This window comes from Corvus moneduloides, chromosome 9 (assembly GCF_009650955.1).
Source record: "Corvus moneduloides isolate bCorMon1 chromosome 9, bCorMon1.pri, whole genome shotgun sequence".
In the NCBI taxonomy this organism is placed as follows: Eukaryota; Metazoa; Chordata; class Aves; order Passeriformes; family Corvidae; genus Corvus; species Corvus moneduloides.
Window position 1 is genome coordinate 21,121,266 of NC_045484.1, and position 18,954 is coordinate 21,140,219.

Genomic DNA, 18,954 nt, shown 5'->3' on the forward strand with positions numbered 1-18,954 from the left:
CATATCAGGACTGCTGACAGAAAACAAAACCAAACAACTTGTTCCTCCTCCTCACTGCTTCCCCTTCCTACAAATCATGAGATAGGCTTTAAAATTAAGTATACAAAAAGAAAAAAAGTATATTTTTTTACCTCCTTCTTCTTTTGAACTGCTGAAATATACACAGATCTGTTCGGAGGTTTTGTTGCAAGACGAACTGCGGGATTTTGGGGGGGTTGGGGTTATTTGTTTGCTTTTTTTCTTTTTAAAAAGAGTTCTCAAAAGGACGAAGTTTTCAGGGGAAAAAAATCGAATCAACAGAACCTTGTGCAATCTGTCAGGGCGGAGAGCTCCGCGCCCTGCGCCCCGAGCGGTGCCCACCCGCGGGCTCCGCGCTGCGCTGCTGAGGGTGCGGGGCCGAGCGGGGCGGCGGCGCTGGGGCAGGGCCCGTGGCCCGGCACCACCGGCCCGGCCCGGCCCTGCCCGGGAAAGCTCTCCCAGGGCAACGGGGCGGCCCCAGGCCGGCAGCTGCTTACACGGAGCTCTGCGTGCGGGTGACTGGAAGGGTTTTCCAGCCTGTGCCATCCCCGGGGCTGTAGCGCACTCGCCGCAGCCCCCGGGCACCGCCGGGCCCAGGGCCGTGGCCGCCACCGCCACAAGGGTCTGCCCTGTTGCCAGGGACCCTCGGCCCCTCCGGCAGCGCCCCGGCAGCGCGGGGTCCCTCGGCTCCGTGGGCAGCCCCGCTCTCCCTGCAGCGCAGCGCCCTGCCCAAGGCCCACGGACCGGCCCGGGGCAGCCAGCGTCGGGCAGCTGCCTCCCAACTCAGCCCTCGCTGCTTCGGCCTCCCCGCAGGGAGCGGGATGAAGTAACTGAGACGGACAAACTTTCCCCGAACAAACCGAACGGAGCCGTTTTGATCAAAAACCTGTGGGAACAAACCGCGCGAACAACCATGCAGCCTCTCCCCTACCTTATCATTCCAATTACATTCTCCTAATCTACAAAATTGAAAGGTAATGAGCAGTTTTTCCTTAAACCACATTAAATAACACTGTCAAAATGCAAATTTATTCATTAAGTATAAATGAGTGTGTTAAATATTCATGAATTGTTGCTTGCAGTATATAATTAATCCCATGGTCTGTGTGTCCAAAAGCATTTAGGAGATAGAGCTGAGAAGACGGTGCTGTAGAATGATAACATTTAAAGCATGTTTTTAAAAGCAAAGGTCACCAGCCCTTTGGATTCTAAACTATTACCAGTGCTTATAATTCATTGTAATACCTCTTCAACATGTACACAAGCTTTCATGATTCAAGGTTTGTATCCTCAACCTTTGCTGTCTAATAATCTATTCAAGAAAAGAAATACTTGAGAGCGGAAGGTGCTGTTAAATTATCCCCTTCACTACTGATGCACTCAAATTAATACAGTACTTTCCACATTTTAAAACTCCCAAGGACTGCAAGGCTGCCCTTGAAAAATGATGCAGTTTGACTCCCTGGTCCTCTTTTTCCTGGGGGGAAAATAAAAAAAGTGAATTCTGACACTTGAACCATCACTAAAGCTCGTTGCCATTTCAAGTATCATGAAAGATAAAACAAAGGTGTCACACCAGAAAAAGGCTGGCCTCTTCTTTTTCTGTGCTTTATAGTCATTTGCAGATATGAAGGAAACTCCCTGAATCCTGTACTAAGTTTTAAGTAAGTGTTCCCATTGATACCAGTGAGAAGTACAGTACATAAAGCACTGGAATTTTAGGTCTCAATGTCCTTAGTTTAAATATTCACTCTTTTCTCTGCCCCTCTTAAATTCCCACTGCTTCTTTTCATGTAACCGAAACCGCTTTCAGAACCTCTTTGTCAGTCTGCTTCGTACGTTTTTGGGGAAGAATCTTTGAGGTGCTGATGAAAAGAACTGATCTTTTTCAAGACAGCATGAAGAAATAACAAAAAATAAAATCATTATAGTGTTCACAGTAATTCCCTTCACAATCACTTGATGTTCTCAAGGTGCTTACTGCACACAGCTTTCAGCCAGTTGTGCAAGTACAGACTCTGCTGCTTCCCCTTCCTTCCACAACACTTGTAGAAAAGCAGTACATGACAGTGACTCTGTGATGAGATCTGTGATGTTTTAGTGTATGACATTTTTACCATGCCATTTTGTGTGTTTATGTGAGTGTGTGAATTAATCAACACAATACCAAGTGATTCACAATTCCAAGTAACTCAACCTGTTGTTCACAGCACAGGCCAGAGAAACCAGGAGCTGCAGGGCTGTGCTCCAACAGATTTTTTTCATGTTTTTCCCTGCGAAAATGTAACAAATGGTTTGGCATTTGTATGCAGACAAGTTTTGTTCATTCAAAGCCAGGAGGAATATCTCTGCATGGCATGGGGCTTGTACTGTACCATGTGGATTTTTCCTGTGAAATTAGGTGCTGGAAGATTTTTAGTTTCTACACAGTATCTTCAGGGGAAGCATTTGCTTAGCTCCCTTCCTAGTTCTGCAGAACTATTACACAGGGCAAGGCTGCAATCAGACTTTTTACCAGGTGACCTCACCATACATCAAGTGTCTTTCACCTATCAGGTCACTAAGATGATGAAGCAATGCAACTTGTAGTGTGTCAAAACAATGAACTGAGCATCTTTTCTGAAGTGCTGACAAAAAAAAAGGCAATGTGAGACCAAATTGATTTGATTAACCTTATTTTAAGGCCTATGCAGAAGGGCTTGATGAACTATGAGGCACTAGTCAAAGAGGTAAGCCATCAAACCTCAAGGCCAGGCAGCTGCAATCCAAGCACTGTTGACAGGCAGTTTACAAGACATTTGTGATAAGTGCTTTTGTTGTAATTAAAAAAGCTGTGCAGGTCTACCCAGTTGTGTTGTAACCAGTACCTTATCTCCTGCACCAAAATGAGGACAGACCTCACCTGTCAAAGACAATTAATTTAGATAGCTCTCCTCTGGACAGGAGAAGAGTTAATCAGAAATTCTCTGGTAGAATGTTTTCCTTTTGCCAGTGAAGAATGCTAGCTGATTGTAATTTAAATCTCCCATACAAACATGCAGACTTTGATCAATCTTACGACAAAACAAGCCAAATCTTAATGTTTCATTTTTTGACAGTTCGTTTGCTCACTTTACACACAGTCTCAGAACCTAGACTCCCTAGTTCCCAAATTCTGCCAGTCCTGAGGAGAGATGGGAGCTGCTAGCCCAGGGATTGAGCAGCCCACAGAGGTCTGGTTGCTCTGTGCAACAATAAACAGAAGGGCCTGAGCAGATGCATTAACACAGTCTACACTTTCATTTGAAAACAGACAGCTTCCCTCCATCTCCAATTCACCCCCACCCAAATTTCAGAATTCTCCAGAGGCAGAAGTGTTTTTCAAAAAAGGACAGTTAGGGATCATGTGTAGCCCAACCAATTCAGGGGAAAGGCTGGAGATTAAAGACGACTGGAAAGACTGAATGCATCAGTGACTCTGCAGCACAGGGACTGTCTCACAGATCCTAGACAAGGTCAGGGAACCCTGAACACTGCTTAAAAAGAAGAACATCTGTGTGATCCTCCAGGATATTATCCTTGGCTGGTGAATGAAGGAAGACAGGAAAAAAAGATTCTGAACATGGAGCATGTGTCTTTTGATGCAGGTGAAAAGATGACACCATTTAGGTGGTCTCCTGTTCTGTAGAAAGGCAAACAGCCTGCTAGGAAAGAGGCTAAAAATAAGTACTAAAAGAGGAATTGACAAAAAAAGCAGCCAAATCCAACAAAAACCCCCCAGTCTTTCTGGATGAAATTAAGCTGGCAAAACCAAAATTCATGAAGAATGTTAAAGTATTTTCTATAAAAAGATTTTCTATAAAACAATACCAGATAGTCTGGGTAAAAAAAGAAAGGAATTAAAATTACTTATTTATAAATTCAGTGTAGCTGGTAGAACTGCATAACTGAAACATTAAAATCAATGGTTATAACCTATTTTTAGAAAGATCAAGTAGAGAGAAGGAGAAGAAGAGTGGCACTCTACAGTAAAAGAGCCACAGTCTGTTTTCAGGACACTGGCAGCTCAGAAGCAAATGATGTGAATGCAGTGGATCAATACTCTAACAGATAAAACACTAGATGGGATAGTAGCTGCTGTCTGCAAATCACCAAATCATAGAAGACAGCAGGATGACTGGATGCCTTTGCACCTTCTATAATGTGTAGGAGCAAAAAAGCTGCACAATCATCTGAGACTGCAGCCTGCCTGACATATGCCTGAAGTTTCATGATGCTGAATTTCATCTGCTGAATTTTTGAACACTCTGTATGAACATTTCTTAAAACAAAATAGAGAACTCTCCAAGAATGAGAAATTTATGTGAGATAACATCTCCGAAATAATGAAACATAATCAGAGGTAGTTGGTAAGAAAAGTAAATTAATATTAGTGGCTATGATTGATTGCTCTTTACGGGCACAAAGAGAATGAAGCCCACACAGTTACATGGATGGTGCAGTCTTTTTACCAGCCTGAAAGTTATTGAAAAGGAGAATCAGCTAGGAGAGAAAACAGGTCAATATTTGGAAAATACAAACATTTATTGGCTGAAAAATCAGGAAAGAAAGTTGTATGGGTTCAAAAAATATCTAGATCAAAGGGTTAATGAAAGCCTCTACTTAATTGTAAATCAATGAAATGAGAAAAGGTTAATAACATTGAATATGGAGTAGAACTAAGGCTTTATGTATATAATTCCTCCAATAAGTGTAGCCAAGTTGTAAGGAGAAATTTATGGCCAGAGAATTGAGGACAATATTTTTCAAAATCATTACTAACCCTGACAATGGTACCAGTTCTTTATCAGATTGAAGTGGAAGATTTGTTAAGAGTAATAAAGACAAGAAAGAAGTGTTCAATAAGTATTTGTGTTCAGTATCCTTGTATTTAAGGAAAAGACAGAGAATTGATGATACTCTATGAGGATGATAAACTACCAGGCAACAACAACAACAACAACAACAACAACAACAACAACAACTTAAATGGAAGCGACTGAAGTAAGAAAAGTAAGAAACACTTGTGTAGGGAAACTTCAGGTAACTTGTATCCAAGATTTGTTCAAGAGCTGACTGCAGAATCTCTATTATTATCACTGCTTTTTGCTAAGCCTTGGAACAATTGGGAAGGTTCCAGAAAGCTGGAAGAAAACATATGTTGTGTTAATATTTAAGAAGGATAAACTTAATGACCTAGATAATTACAGTCCTGTCAGTCTGAAATTGATCTGGAGCAAAGTAATGGAATGGCTGACAGGGGACTCAATTACTAACTAATTAAAGAGGAGAAATATGCTAAATGCCAATCTAAGTGCAATATGGAAAATAGATACTGTCAAACACATTTGCTGGCTTTTTTTCCGATTTTGAGTACAAGTGAAAGACAACACTGTTGATACTCTTTGATTCTATATGACATTTGATGTGGTATTCATGACATTTGAGTCAAGAAAACATGATAATACAAAACAGACATGTCTCACATTAAATGAATGGAGAACTGGTTAAGTGACATTTCAAAACGGAAATTTAAATGGAGAATGATCACAGAATAGGTATTCTGCTGGGATAGCTTCACGGGCATACACTGGTTCACAATTTTATCAATAATTTAGATGAAAACACAAAGGTTTGCAGAATACTCAGTCATTACAGAAGAAATCAGTAACAAAAAGAAAATATCACTGAGACTGTTGACAAGAATTACTGGGTGATCTGGTGCAAACTAATAAAATAAGATCCAAATGTAAAGTCACAGGAGCAAAAGCTTCAGGGGTCTAGGCTGGCTATTCCGTGGGGGTTTGAAAGCTCTAAGAGGTCTAATTCAACAATTAAACTGTTTTTTACTTGATTATCTGGTCCTATGACAAATAGTCAAATAAACTCACGTTTCCATCCCATGTCACTACTATCAAGACTGGATGTACTTCAACAGTAATATATCCAACCATCCTGCATGGAAAAAGGACAAAATGAATCAATATTACGTCATGCTACTAATATGCATTCAGAGCTCACACTGTAATAGCTCTGAAGTGAACATTATGGTTTATGCAGAGAGTATGCCTGAAAAAGTAACACACAAATTCTTAACAAGCCCTTTGGCGGGATATCAGACTTGAAGGACCCTCAAAGCTGAGCATGTGAAAGGCATTTCTTCCCTTTATTTAGTCGTACCCTTATCACAGAAATACTCTTTTCATTTCCCTCACTGTGGTAGCTGGCAAAATAGCCCAGTTCTAAGTGGTATATACCAGAATCCAACCCAAAATTAGTTGGTAGCAGTTGCTGCATTACGTATGCCAGTGCTGGCAACTACACCCAGAATCTCCAGTCATTTCACAAACCCAGCTACTCTACATGTGTTTACTTCAGCACATACAGCCCAAGTTAAAATTTACAGCTCAAAGCGTGTTCTTAGCTGGGAACAGGAAAATAGGAAAGTTAGAGACCAGAGGCTGAATGAGTTCTAGTTCTCTTCCTCCCCTAGCACCATGGGGTCCACTGGGGAAGAAAAATCACATCCTCACACTCTTGTCAACACTGTAGCTGCGAGTAGAGGTTTGCACCTTCTCCTGAGATGCGATCTCTCCCCCAGCCCTTCAAACTTACATGGCTCTCTATGTGCTCAATGTCCATTCCTGGGGTTTCAGTGGCTTCACCCCTGAGAGCACTACACTCTGGGAAGGATGTGCCCTTTATGGACAGGATCCAATGGACCTTTTCCACAAAGTGCATTTGTGCCTGCAATGTGTTTTAACACACAGAAATACAATCATGAGTTATTGTAAGTGTAGGTTTTATGGCTAAGTTTACCCAACATTACTGAATATTTTTAGGGCAGATGCCCTAAAATGTCTTTAAAGTGTGTGCAGCTGATTTATAACACTTTTGAGAAAAAAAATCTTTGTTTCTGTAAGTTCAGTGAACTGTCAGATATTATTATAGTGGCATATACATAAACAAGAATAAAAGTATTTTGCACAAAATCATACATAAATTGTGTCAGACAATTGGAAAATTGTATACATTTATTAATGTTTTAAAATAATCCAGGCACAATTTTGCAAATACATAGAAGCACATTCTCCAAATGGGAGCAAAAACTAAGTAACATATAGCAAGAAAACACATGGCAAAACATATAAAATAAGTATAAATAGTATGAAAGTTTTCTAAGTTCACAGTGGTATCTGCTATCAGTACACTTGTCAGCATTACAAAAAGGCAATCAAAGAATACATGTACAAAGAACTGTGTATCATGAACTGCCTAAAAAAGTTTATGTTAGCAGCATATAGTAGCAACTTTCTAAGAACAGAAGAACGCTTGCACACTGTATATACATGCACATATGCACACATATACAGATACAACTGGAAGGCCACAAGAATGAAATTACCCTGGGAAAATTATAAAGGGAATTTTTATGTGTCTTGCTGTATATAAAAACAATGCATGCATTAGCAAGCATCCAGCACGTCCAGGATAAAATTACATCCACGAGCAGAATCACATTAACTCTTCATCAAACAAAGCACTTGCCATGCTGTACCCATGCTGGATCACTTTGTCCTATACCTTAGGACTTATTGAGCACATTTGGATGGTAAATTTAGGAAGAATCAGAGCCCTGGGTTCCCATGTCTGACAGGAGGAATCAGATCTCAGATTTGAAAGAAAAATACCCATGGAAAAAATACCCATGCAAAGCCTGAGCTGTAAGACAGTCTAGCAGGAATTCCACTTTCCTGTGGGACAGTTCAGTACAGTGGCCTCACTTAATGAGCTTTAGTTTGCATGATGGAGCATTCCTAAGCATGTGCACCAGATTCCTTTTGGATGGAAAAAAGGATGTGCTCCAATCACTAGTGGCATTCACCTCATGGGATCAAACTGGAGATCGGTGCGGAGATCAGGTCCTTAGCACCAAGAGTTTCAGGCTACAGATCCTATCCAGCTAAGCTAATTCTTTGCTAACACAGACACAGGCTTTGGAAATACACAGAATAAACATTAATCAACAAGTACTATAAGCTGTATTTACCGTGTAGATTAGTCTTAGTTGTTCTTACCTGCCCCTAACTGATAAAAAAAGGACCTTCCCTACAGACACTCATTGTGTTTGCAGACGCGTGAGTGTGTCTGTGTAGGAGGAGGGCACAGGTGATCAGCCAGAAGAGCAGCGGGCACACAGTTTGTTTTTCCTTTGGTCATCTTCAGAAATACTATTTTCAGTAGCAACAATATGAAAAACTCTGCAGGCATCTTAGACAATCTTCTGTATGTTCAATTCCTATTAAAAAGATACTCCCATAAATATAAAAACTTTGGGATCACTGCCCTCCAAACCTCTTAACAATATCTGTATCAAAAAAGTCATTCCTGAGTTACACTCAGGATGTGAGATTTCCTTAGAGCACAACACAGAATTGTGATTGTGAGTGCCAGAGTAGGTTCACAAAAGCAAGCTGAACTATTTCTGATATTTCAGTGAAAAATGTCAAATTTGGTAATTATTTCCTGACTGGTTTCAACAGTTTATTTGCTGCCAGCTGCTAATGGCACTTTCAGAACTCCAGCAAAGTGCTCTGGGCAATGTGATATGAGAGAAAGAAAAAGTACTACTTCTGCTGCTTGAACTAAGTTTACACAAAACTTACATTATTTATTATAGTGGAGAATAAAATGTCTAACATCCTATCATGCATAATACATGGTAAGAACATGCATTAGTTCAAGTTTACAGTCTCTTTACGGCCAGTAAATGAGAACAGCAGGCAGATGCTGATTGCTGCATATTTTGAGGAATTCCCAGAAATAGCAAAAGCAATGTAAAAAAAGACATGAAATCAGCTGCTTAAGACACCCATAAAATAGTGACTCTTTGTGAGTTAATCATACAAACAATAACAAAACCCAGTGATATCTTTCCTATCATATTCAAAGAAACTGAGTTCAGCACCTGAGGTGAGACTGTGGCCCAAGCAAATCATTCTGCTGACTGGAAAGTGTGTCCCTGCTCTGACACTCTGCACCCCCAGGGCAAATTCAGCACTTTCCTGATCCACAGAAGGAGAGGATGGGCAGGCTTTGTGTGGATCACAGGCTGCATTAGTCAGACGGAGAATTCTTCTCCAATGGGGCTGGAAAGGGCCCAAAGCTGCAGCTGGGTGGGGACCTGCAAAAGCTGGGGGAGCAGGCGCAGATGTGCCAAACACAGTATTACAGTTTCCACAGAAGTCCTGTCTTTCAATGGAGAGAGACCTTCTCTTTCTCCTTCAACCCCTTTTAGAGGGTTTGCCTAGGAAACTAACCCAGAACAGACACACAAGACTTCTGTAGATTATGCTGTACAAGGTTTACTTCCCTTTCCCTGTGACTTTAGCTATATACATCATAGCAATACCCACAAAAATATATATGAATCTGGTGGCTGGCTTCACTCCTCTGTGGTTAAGTTCCATTCCTGTGCATCCTCTCAAGAAAGAAGGAACAGAATGGGACACATCTGATAAAAATGTTTCCTCCACAAAGGAACTGAATATAGTCAGGAAAAACAGGACTTTTTTTAGTAAATACATGACAGTTGTTCACAGTACATTACAATGCCCACAGAGAGCTCCTGTGTGGTACTACCACAGAGATTCACTCTTGTGGTTCATCATGAACAAACCCCAGGCTTGCCTGAGCACAACTAAAAACACACTATTTCTGGCATACATGCAGGACAAAAGACAGCAAATGGTAAGCATCAATATGCAAAGTGCTTTTGATTTTCTACTTACTACGGGCATCTATATCCATCTATATTCACAAGGGATTACTTACTTAATTCTTACTTACCTGGACATGTCTTCTGGTTGAGCATCTGTGCTCTGCTGCCAGCTATCTTTGTGTGAGGTTCTACTTCAGTCCAGCCCACAAGCAGGTGAATAATGAAAGACCATCAGCACCAGCCTGCCAGGAGTTGGATGGGCTTCTCTTTATTAATTCTGCAAAGCATTATGTGCACATGGTACTTCCCAGCCAAAATACTGCTCACCTTAGCACCCAGGAGTGCAAAGATTTTACTCTGGGGTAGGTGCAGTATTCATGAACTTGCCAAAGCCACTTCCATTAGTTTTGAAGTGAGTCCTCAGAGATTCCTGAATCAGTGAGTGTTCAGATAATTTGTGTCAGGCACTTCTTCACCCCTGGTGTTATGTGGAAATATTTAACAACACAGAATTTGCCTCTATTTTTTCCTGTAAAGGCCATGTTTTCCCATTGCTGATAATTCCTACTAGAGAGAGTAGGACAATTATTCTACACAGGAACTAAAGGCATTTGAAGAAACTGAATACTTTAGTAAAGTACTTCCAGGAGAGATCAACGGGTACTCCTTGCCTAAAGCACTTTAGGGGCATTTTTTAGAAGTTGGAACACCATCTGCTCCTAAGTAGAGCTCTCCATCAGTTCTTCCCATTTACTGATGTAACTGATAGGAGCAGTCTGCAGATGAAGCCTCCCAGCCCAGATGGAAAGGGAATTTGGCTGGATGTATAGACTAATTTTTCTCTCTCTGAGAAGAGGCCTTGGTATAAGCAGAAGGATGTGATCTGGACATCTAATGGGGATGAAAAGGTTGGGATCATGTCTGTTGTGTCAGTTTGGAGAGAAAAAACAACACTTTTTAATCTTATTCAGTCAATTATCCATGAATAGTAATTAGCCAGTCAAAAAAGATATTCTTTAATGAAAATTTCTGCTCTACTTTGAAAAAAAAGTCAGAAGGTAATGCAACATAAAGTATATTAAAATTTAAATGTTTATTAAAACCAAGCCATTTATGCCTTTTTTCCCCTCTTTTTTTTAACAAGTTTATTAAATCCCCCTAATTTTAAAAGAAACTTTTGGTGACTTCTTAGCTCACTGATGGCAAAAAAAATGCCAAACTATTTTTGAGCATTTCTCTATTAGCCTCAATGTGAAAATGCATTTTAAAAACCTCAGGTAAACTCCCTGCTTGTTTTATACACATGAGTAGTTGATTAAAATAGGACTGCTTGTATGAATAAGCAATTAGGGTATGATTACATTCAGGTAAACTGTAGTAGGTTTTATCTTAAAGAATTAATAAGTGATTCTCAGCTGATGTCTTAACTGCTCCCAGAAGGTGAACCACCAAGGTCCCTTATACACATCCAAGTCCTACACTCTTTCTTTAGTACCACAGCTGATTTTTAACAGATTTCAACCAAGTAATTTCTTTGTAGAATCATCTTTAACATGGTGGTCACAGTTCCTTACTCATAAAATAAAAATCATGTAAATATGCATTTTTAACTTATGCTAAAGACAGGCTCATTTAAATAAGGGAACTGATGTTCATTTTCTCTAGTATGAATGAAGCCTGCTGCAATGTTTCTAAAGTGGATCAGCTCTTAGTGCAAATCCAAGCAGAGAGCAACAATTTCACTTTGCTCTGTGACAACTGAACTCTAATTGTGTTCTCAATTTTGTGTACATATAGATGTTCTTAGAACTGTACTTTTCTTAGCTATCCTTTGTGATATTGTTTCATGCAGCATGCAAGCACTCTTCAAAGAGCTTCAGGATGAAGCACATCTTTTACAACACGTTTATGGTGAATTGGCAAGTATTAATTATCTTAGAAACTTTCTCAGGCTTTAAAACCACCTTGCACATGAACAAGGGAGAAACACTGGGGGGAGAAATGCTCTGCTTCATGAGGACACTTCCATATAAGTCTGTCCAGCCCAAACAATTTCCATGTGCAGCACTTTCATAGCAGTTTTCTATTAACCCAGAAACCTTCTAAACACCAGTTCAATTGGCTGATGTTCTTCTTTCAGTTCCTCTTCCCTCAAGGGAATAATAGAATTTCCCAGGCTGCCCTGTACAATATGTGTGGAACATTCTCCCTAATTCTGCATTTCCTGCATTCTTCAAATCCTGCATTACAATTTTTTATTAGCTTTCCATATATCCAGACACCCATCTGAACTGAAAAGATGCATATGGTGATAAATCTGGTTTTGCTACTACAGCTCTTCATCCAACCATGACCCTTTTTCACCTTTTGATTTCATCCCATGCTGTATCAGCCTACAACTGATTTTAAACTTCAGGGACAAGAAACAGCCACTTTTAATTACTTGTATATCACAGCCTGTAGTTTTCAGACACTTTGCGCACCTCTTCTTCAAAGAAATATAGAAATAAATTGAAAACGGGAATATTCATCTCAACAGCTTTCAAGAAAGTCAGTCAAGAAAGGGAGTAGGAAAATACTATTGTTCTCATTTTCCAAACAGGAAGGTGAGACATAAAGTCATGCAAGAAGTCTGGGACAAAGCCTGTATTTGAATACAGATGTTTATCCAAGATCATAAGCATGGCCCCAGCCTTTGTCTGACAACCAGAATGAATACTTAGAGTACTAAAGTAAGCAGTGAAAGCTGAGCTATATTAAAAAATAAAATCAGAGAGCTGCATTTATGGTAGAAAATAGAAAAGGCAACAGAGATGATACCCTGGAATCACCCACCAACAGGACCAAGAAACCAATGATCAGGAGAAGGAATACTGGTGAAGAGATTTCCTCCCCATCCTAAGAGTTGGAGCTGCTGATGAGAGAATATATATGCAATGAACATATAAAATATAGATTTATATATACAAATATACAATAGGAAATAGTCAGTATACAAATACTTACATGTAAAAATAGCTTTTTACTTTCCCCTTTTCTTGATTTACAAAAGCATACAAAGTTTCCTGTTGCTTAATGTTTAAGTAGTGTGAGTAAACCCTGTGTGACATGTTTCACAGGTAATTTCTTCAAGTGTTCACAGTATTGGCTATTACAGTGTTGAATCTGACATTACAGATGTTAAAATACTCATAGGACACATTCTAAACTTAAAGCATTAGTTTAAATACAGTTAAATAAAACTCACATGTGTAGTTGAATTATGGTCATATTACAAATGAGTCTGCTGCAGTTGAAAACTTTCCATGACAGTAAGCTTGGAAATATATATTTAAACTAGAGATGAGTGTATTTTAAGATTCTTGAACTGCATTTTAATGTGCAGATAATACTGTGAGATGGGGATTTCTTTCAACTTCATCTGATGCAATGCAAGCTGATAGAACTCAGTATTACAAATTATCCTCAGCAGGAAAGTGGATGCACAGAACAATTTGCCGTCAGATCCAGACACATTGTCACTTTCTTCAAATACCCAACAGGCAAGAATAAATGACAGGTACCATTGTTTTTGTGTTAAGAATAAATGATATGTAGCATTCTTCATCAGGAAATTGCTTAAATTAAATTAAATTAGTCCTCACAACTCCCTTGTGAGGTAGACAGACACTATCCTTGTTTTTAAAGATGGAGAAACTGGAGATCTAAAATAAATTATGATGGCTGCATGGGAAATACTGTCAAAATGCTGTTATTTGGATGTTGGAGCAAGTCAAAGGCACAAGTGGAGTAAATGGAGATATTCACGAATGAGACAACTTTACACTCACCAGCTTGGGTACTGACAGCAGGCTTGGTACAACAGCCAAAGGTTCATAATGGGCTGCAGAACACAATCTTTGCCAAGTGTCATTCTGCTGGAGCTGAACTGTGGGACAACAGCTTCAAGAAGTACAAACTACATCGTCCCAGATGGTGCAGCCTGACCAGGGCGGAAGGAAGCTGCATTTCAGAAGTTAGGAATTAATCAGGAGTCTTGAGTAGGTAATATCTTCTCATTCAAGAGTTGGGTGCAGTTCAAGAACCATGCTTAGCTCATCTCTAATTTTACCACATATGCAAGTGCTCACAATATAGTGTATCAATATATTCAGGTGTTTTTTAAAATTTACTCACACATGAACCTTTGAGGTCTGTATTTTCCCTTACACTTCTCTTGTTGATCTACTGATACTACAAATGGAACTAGTGCTTCAGTACAGCAAATGAGCTGCAAATAATAATTTAAAATATCTGAGATGATGGACAATTTTCAAAGGACCGCCAAGTTCTCTGTGTGTGTTCTCTGTGTGCACCTGTATATACAGAAAATCTCGTCTGTCTTTAACTGCTCCTGTCTTGAAGAAAAATCCAGTTAAAGTGCATAGTGTGGATTAAAACCCTAAGAAATAACAAACAATGTGTCTGCCTTCCACAGATGACTAATTTTGCTTAACAGCTGAACCACCACCCTCTTTGTCCTCTGGTTTTTAGTTTAGTGTTACCTAGGCTGAGAAAGGCCAGCCAGATGTAAGCAAAACTATTGTAAACTGAGACATTTTTGTAATATGCTGTTAAGGGAGAGTTAAGTAAACCAGTATCAAGACACTGTCCAGTTGGGATGTGTAAATATTATTGTGTGCTTCTTGGCCCATTTAGCAAATACTTTCTTTTCCGTGATAAACCTATGGCCTCCATATGGAGCATTTTCATGGAGAAAGTATTCCTCACACTCATCTCTTCCTGGCTCATAATAGTGGTAGGGAACTTTACGGAAGTCTTCTGACCTAGGGAAAAAAAAGATACACTTAAGTATTATTCTCAAGAAAAACATAAATATATAATGTACCTGAATACAGGATGCAAGCATCCTGGCTTGGATCAGCAACAGTGTGGCCAGCAGGAGCAGGGCAGTTATTGGGCCCCGTACTTGGCACTGGTGAGGCCACACCTCGAATCCTGTGCTCAGTTTTGTGCCTCTCACTACAACACAGACATTGAGGTGCTGGAGTGAGTCTAGAGAAGGGCAATGGAGCCAGTGAAGGGTCTGGAGCACAAGTCCCATGAGGAACAGCTGAGGGAGCTGGGGGTGCTCAGCCTGGAGAGAAGGAGGCTCAGGTGGGACCTTATCACTCTTTACAACTGCTTGAAAGGGAGTTGTAAGAAGGAGGAGGTTGGTCTCTTCCCCCAGGCAACAAGTGACAGGACACGAGGAAATTGCCTCAGGCTGCACCATGGGAGGTTCAGACTGGATAGCTGGAAAAATTTCTTAACCAAAAGGGCTGTCAAGCACTGGAACAGGCTGCCCAGGGAAGGGGTTGACTCACCACCCCTGGATGTATTTAAAAGATGTGCAAATGTGGCATTTGGGACGTGGTTTAGTGCAGACTTGGCAGTGCTGGGTTAACGACTGAAGTCCATGCTCTTAAAGGTCTTTTCCAACCTAAACAATTCTATGAATGATCTGAAATGCTTTCCATGTGTCACCACTTGAACTCCTTTGCTAAACTGTATAAGGGCTTTCACTACATCATGGTTTCTAGGAATTTTCCTAAGGAAGAAGCTCAGTGTATCTCTCAGCATACACTGTCTTCATCAGTCAGTAAGAAGCTGATAGGCTGGCTCTTACGGGCACTGCACGTTTTGTTTAACCTGTGATAATTCAGCCCACAAGCCTCCCTCCCTAAGTAGTCTTCTCATTGGATGGTCCCAGCTGTTGAAACTGGTTCTTGAACTGGCCAAACAAGGCAGTTGTAAGAGTAATATCCAATATAAGTAGGTTATCCAGTCAGAATTACAGCTTTAAGGAAACCCACCTTTCTCTGCTGCCAGCAGTGCTATCATGCTGTTGACTGGTTTTACATCAGGGCTAGGCAATGCCAGCTTGGCTGAGCTCTCTGAGGACAACTTTAGTCCTGTCACCCCTCATCTCAGGGTGCCTACTGTGTGTTTTCATAAACAAAGAACAACATATGTTAATTCTGTTCATTCCATCTGGATGACTCAATCAGTGAGATCTGCAAGTTCTAAAAAGTCAGCCTCTAATGTTAGGATATCCTAATTAAACAGCTGTGGCTCAAATTCTGTTTGTGAGGTTTTTTTAGGTTCTGCCAAGAATGAGTCTCACACTGAAGTGACACAGAACATGGAGTGAGAATCTGCACAAAGATTTGACTTTAGGAGCTCATGACCCACTGGACTGGTTACATGCAGAACTTGAACCAGCTTAGATACAGTAGCTGTGTATGTGCTAGTATCATGCATTGTTCACGACATTTCCTGCTTTTCTGAAAGAATGAGGAGTGGTTTCATTTTAAATTTTTCTACCACACACAGTAGATTAAAGTATTTAACTTTGACTTTTAAAAATTGTGTTTAGAGTTATGCTTCTGACAACAGGATTAATCCACTGTCACTGTAAGGTCACCAACAGTAGTTGGTTGGAATTTATGTTGGTTTATGGTGATAGAGCTCACAGGACTTGTTTTATTATCTAATTAGAAACCTCTACTACTCAAAACAAGCCATATATAACCTAGAAAGTTCAAGTAGGTTGCTCAATGGTGGTGAAATGTAATTTCAGGTAACTATCCTGGGCTAATCAGTTTATTTCACTTCCAGGTGTATTTGATATTCAGAAAATAATATATTAGTTTTTTCCTCTATAGATTTGTTTTAGCAGTGGAAGCAAGTACATTTTATCGAAAGAGTATGAGCATACTTTGTTTCCAGCTAATTCAGAAATGGCAAAAGATCTTTCATTAAAAATAGTTCCTTATGACATCTGATGTTAGATTTTGTAAATGTTTTTATTTTATCAAAGCAAATGCCATATCAGGAGTGAATATGCTGACAATAGTGTTGCATCAATGCAAAACACTGGGAAATGACAGCCTGATCCATTTTTTGGATTTATGATATTAAAATCAATTGTGAAATTTTGACAAGACATCAGAACTGTAGATGCATGAAAATAATTTTCTATGATCTTACTTGCAGTAGGTGTCATTTATCATCCCATAGACGTGAATTCCATAGCAGGCATCCATAGCCAAAATTAAGGTAAACCAACCCGTGCTGAGATATGAACCTGACTGGACTCTGTAAAAATACAACATACACAAAACAAATTGCAATGAGAAATTATCAACGTTTTATCAAAGAAATACAATCTATTTCCTGGGACAAAAGGCATTAAGCAGCTTGACAATCTGTCAAAACCATACAATTACTTTGAATTATTTATAGATATGCTCTCATTCTTCCTAGCTTGGGGCCTCCAGCTATTGTCCACAGAAAAAAATACCATGTTAAATATTTGAAGTCAAACAATGCGTCTCCTGTAAGACAGAAAATAATTTATTTTCACATCTGAAAGATAGCAATTAGTGGAGTTTGTAAAATGAGATAAAGTTTACCAAAATACAAAATAGTGTCAGAATTTGTGGTCTGTGCATGTCAGTAGGCACCATCTTGTTCTGCAAGCAAAATCTTAATCTGCAGTAGGCTATCCTCAACCTGAAAATTCACACAGTAATGAAACTTCCAAGGATATTTTGGTACAAAACCATCTAATATAAGGTTCTGAAAACCAAAATTCTGTGCACATCCCTTTACATAATTTTTTGTTATCATTCTTTGAGATGATACAGCAGAGACTAAAGCATAAGGGGATAGTGCCCAGATTGACAGTCTTTGCTCAAATGACTAGATATGTTCAATCAGCCCAAAAGTATTACCTGCACCAGTGAGAAAAATTACATGTGTAAGGATCTGGCTCACAGACTGGCTATCTGAGCAAACACATGAATTGTTAACCACAAACCAAATCCTGTTTGCTCTGCTCACACAAATGTTATCAATGGGGGACTGGGAGTCAACAGAGCTACCCAGATAACCTGGGCACACAAGACTCACTGCTTTCAAACCTCACAAGTAGTGAGAACACACTCAGCCCTTGCTGCTTACAAACTGGTTGAAGTCCAGCTTTGTGCATGTATTGCTTTCAGTTTGACTGAAATCAGTGAAAAGAATTATATTTAAATTATTTAAAAATGCCCAGTTTCCAAAGATATATATCAGAAAACTCGTAAAACCATCTTAAGAGAGCACCTTAATCGAGCTGGATGTGAGTCAGAGGAGGTGATATATGAGCTTTCCGACACACCTGTAAGCTCTTAGCTTTTTGGTATGGCAGGGAGCAGTCTGTTCTCCATCCTAAGTTAAAGCAGCCTAAGGTTTGCACACAATTCAGTTTTGCTGTAAAAGAACTCCCAAGTAGGCCTTTGTGCAAATCAGTTATTGCCACCAACAAAATCTTTTGAAAACATTTTCATCCTGGGGTAGGAATAAAACTTCCATGTGGAAAAAAAAATCCTATAGCAACTTACCCAGCCTATAAGCCACAACTTCCCTGTGAGACAGAAGAACCAATCTCAGGTGCTTCTTCCTGGTTCACAGCAAGAATGTACTAAGGTTTCCTGCCTCCCTCCTCCTGAATAAATATACCAATCAGTGGCTTTTGGCACAGATTCTGTGTTACTTCCTTGCTCAAGTTGAATTAAATACTATTTAAGACAATGGGTGAAAAAGTAGTTGTACAACCTTTATCATGATAATTACCTGGCACATACAGGTCTGAGATTCAAATTCCTTCTCTGATTAATACCTTTTATTATGGATAGAAGAAAAGCTCCAAGAGCTTTACATTCCTAAAGAAACTCCAGTGCACTCCAGTTTAAATAAACCTTTGATTTTTTTAGTGAAAAACAAATACCTCAACTCCCAGAGTTGAGTCCAAGAACACTGAAAGTAGTTAAATATTCTCTTCCTTGTGCATGTATGTCATCCTTCATGGGTGAGCTGGTGTGAACTTCCATCCCTACCTTTCCTGAAATGTCCTTTTCCTTGGGGAAACAGCTAAGTATCTGTTTAGCTGCTTTTGTAGAGGACCATACTGGAAACAATAAATAAAGGGTTAACTTAAATTGAAGAAGGACAAGTGGGAACCAAAGGCAGGGTGTCAAACACCCACGTTTCATTGGGTGGATACCAACTGTAATTGTGCTTCTTTTTTTGACACCTTTATAGCCATGAAACTGTACATCTGTTTATCTGCCCCATCAGGATCTTCATCTCTTCAACCAGAATGTTCTGCA

The 18,954-nt window shown here is 39.7% G+C and overlaps 1 protein-coding gene and 1 long non-coding RNA gene across 3 annotated transcripts in view; one reads left to right on the forward strand and one right to left on the reverse strand.

Moving 5' to 3' along the window:
• Nucleotides 1-292: 292 nt before the first annotated feature.
• LOC116448226 overlaps nt 293-18,954 on the forward strand; it is a 30,113-nt gene continuing 11,451 nt past the window's right edge. The window contains exon 1 of the long non-coding RNA XR_004241843.1: nt 293-992. This is a non-coding gene — a long non-coding RNA (uncharacterized LOC116448226). The remainder of the gene's footprint in view (nt 993-18,954) is intronic.
• The window catches only part of ST6GALNAC3 (ST6 N-acetylgalactosaminide alpha-2,6-sialyltransferase 3), a 214,874-nt gene continuing 208,684 nt past the window's right edge, over nt 12,765-18,954 (reverse strand). For both annotated transcript variants that reach the window (XM_032118359.1, XM_032118360.1), the window contains exons 4-5: nt 16,790-16,897; nt 12,765-14,583 (exon numbers count right to left, since the gene is read on the reverse strand). In XM_032118359.1, the coding sequence (XP_031974250.1) occupies nt 14,397-14,583; nt 16,790-16,897 (295 nt within the window). In that variant the 3' untranslated portion in view covers nt 12,765-14,396. The remainder of the gene's footprint in view (nt 14,584-16,789; nt 16,898-18,954) is intronic.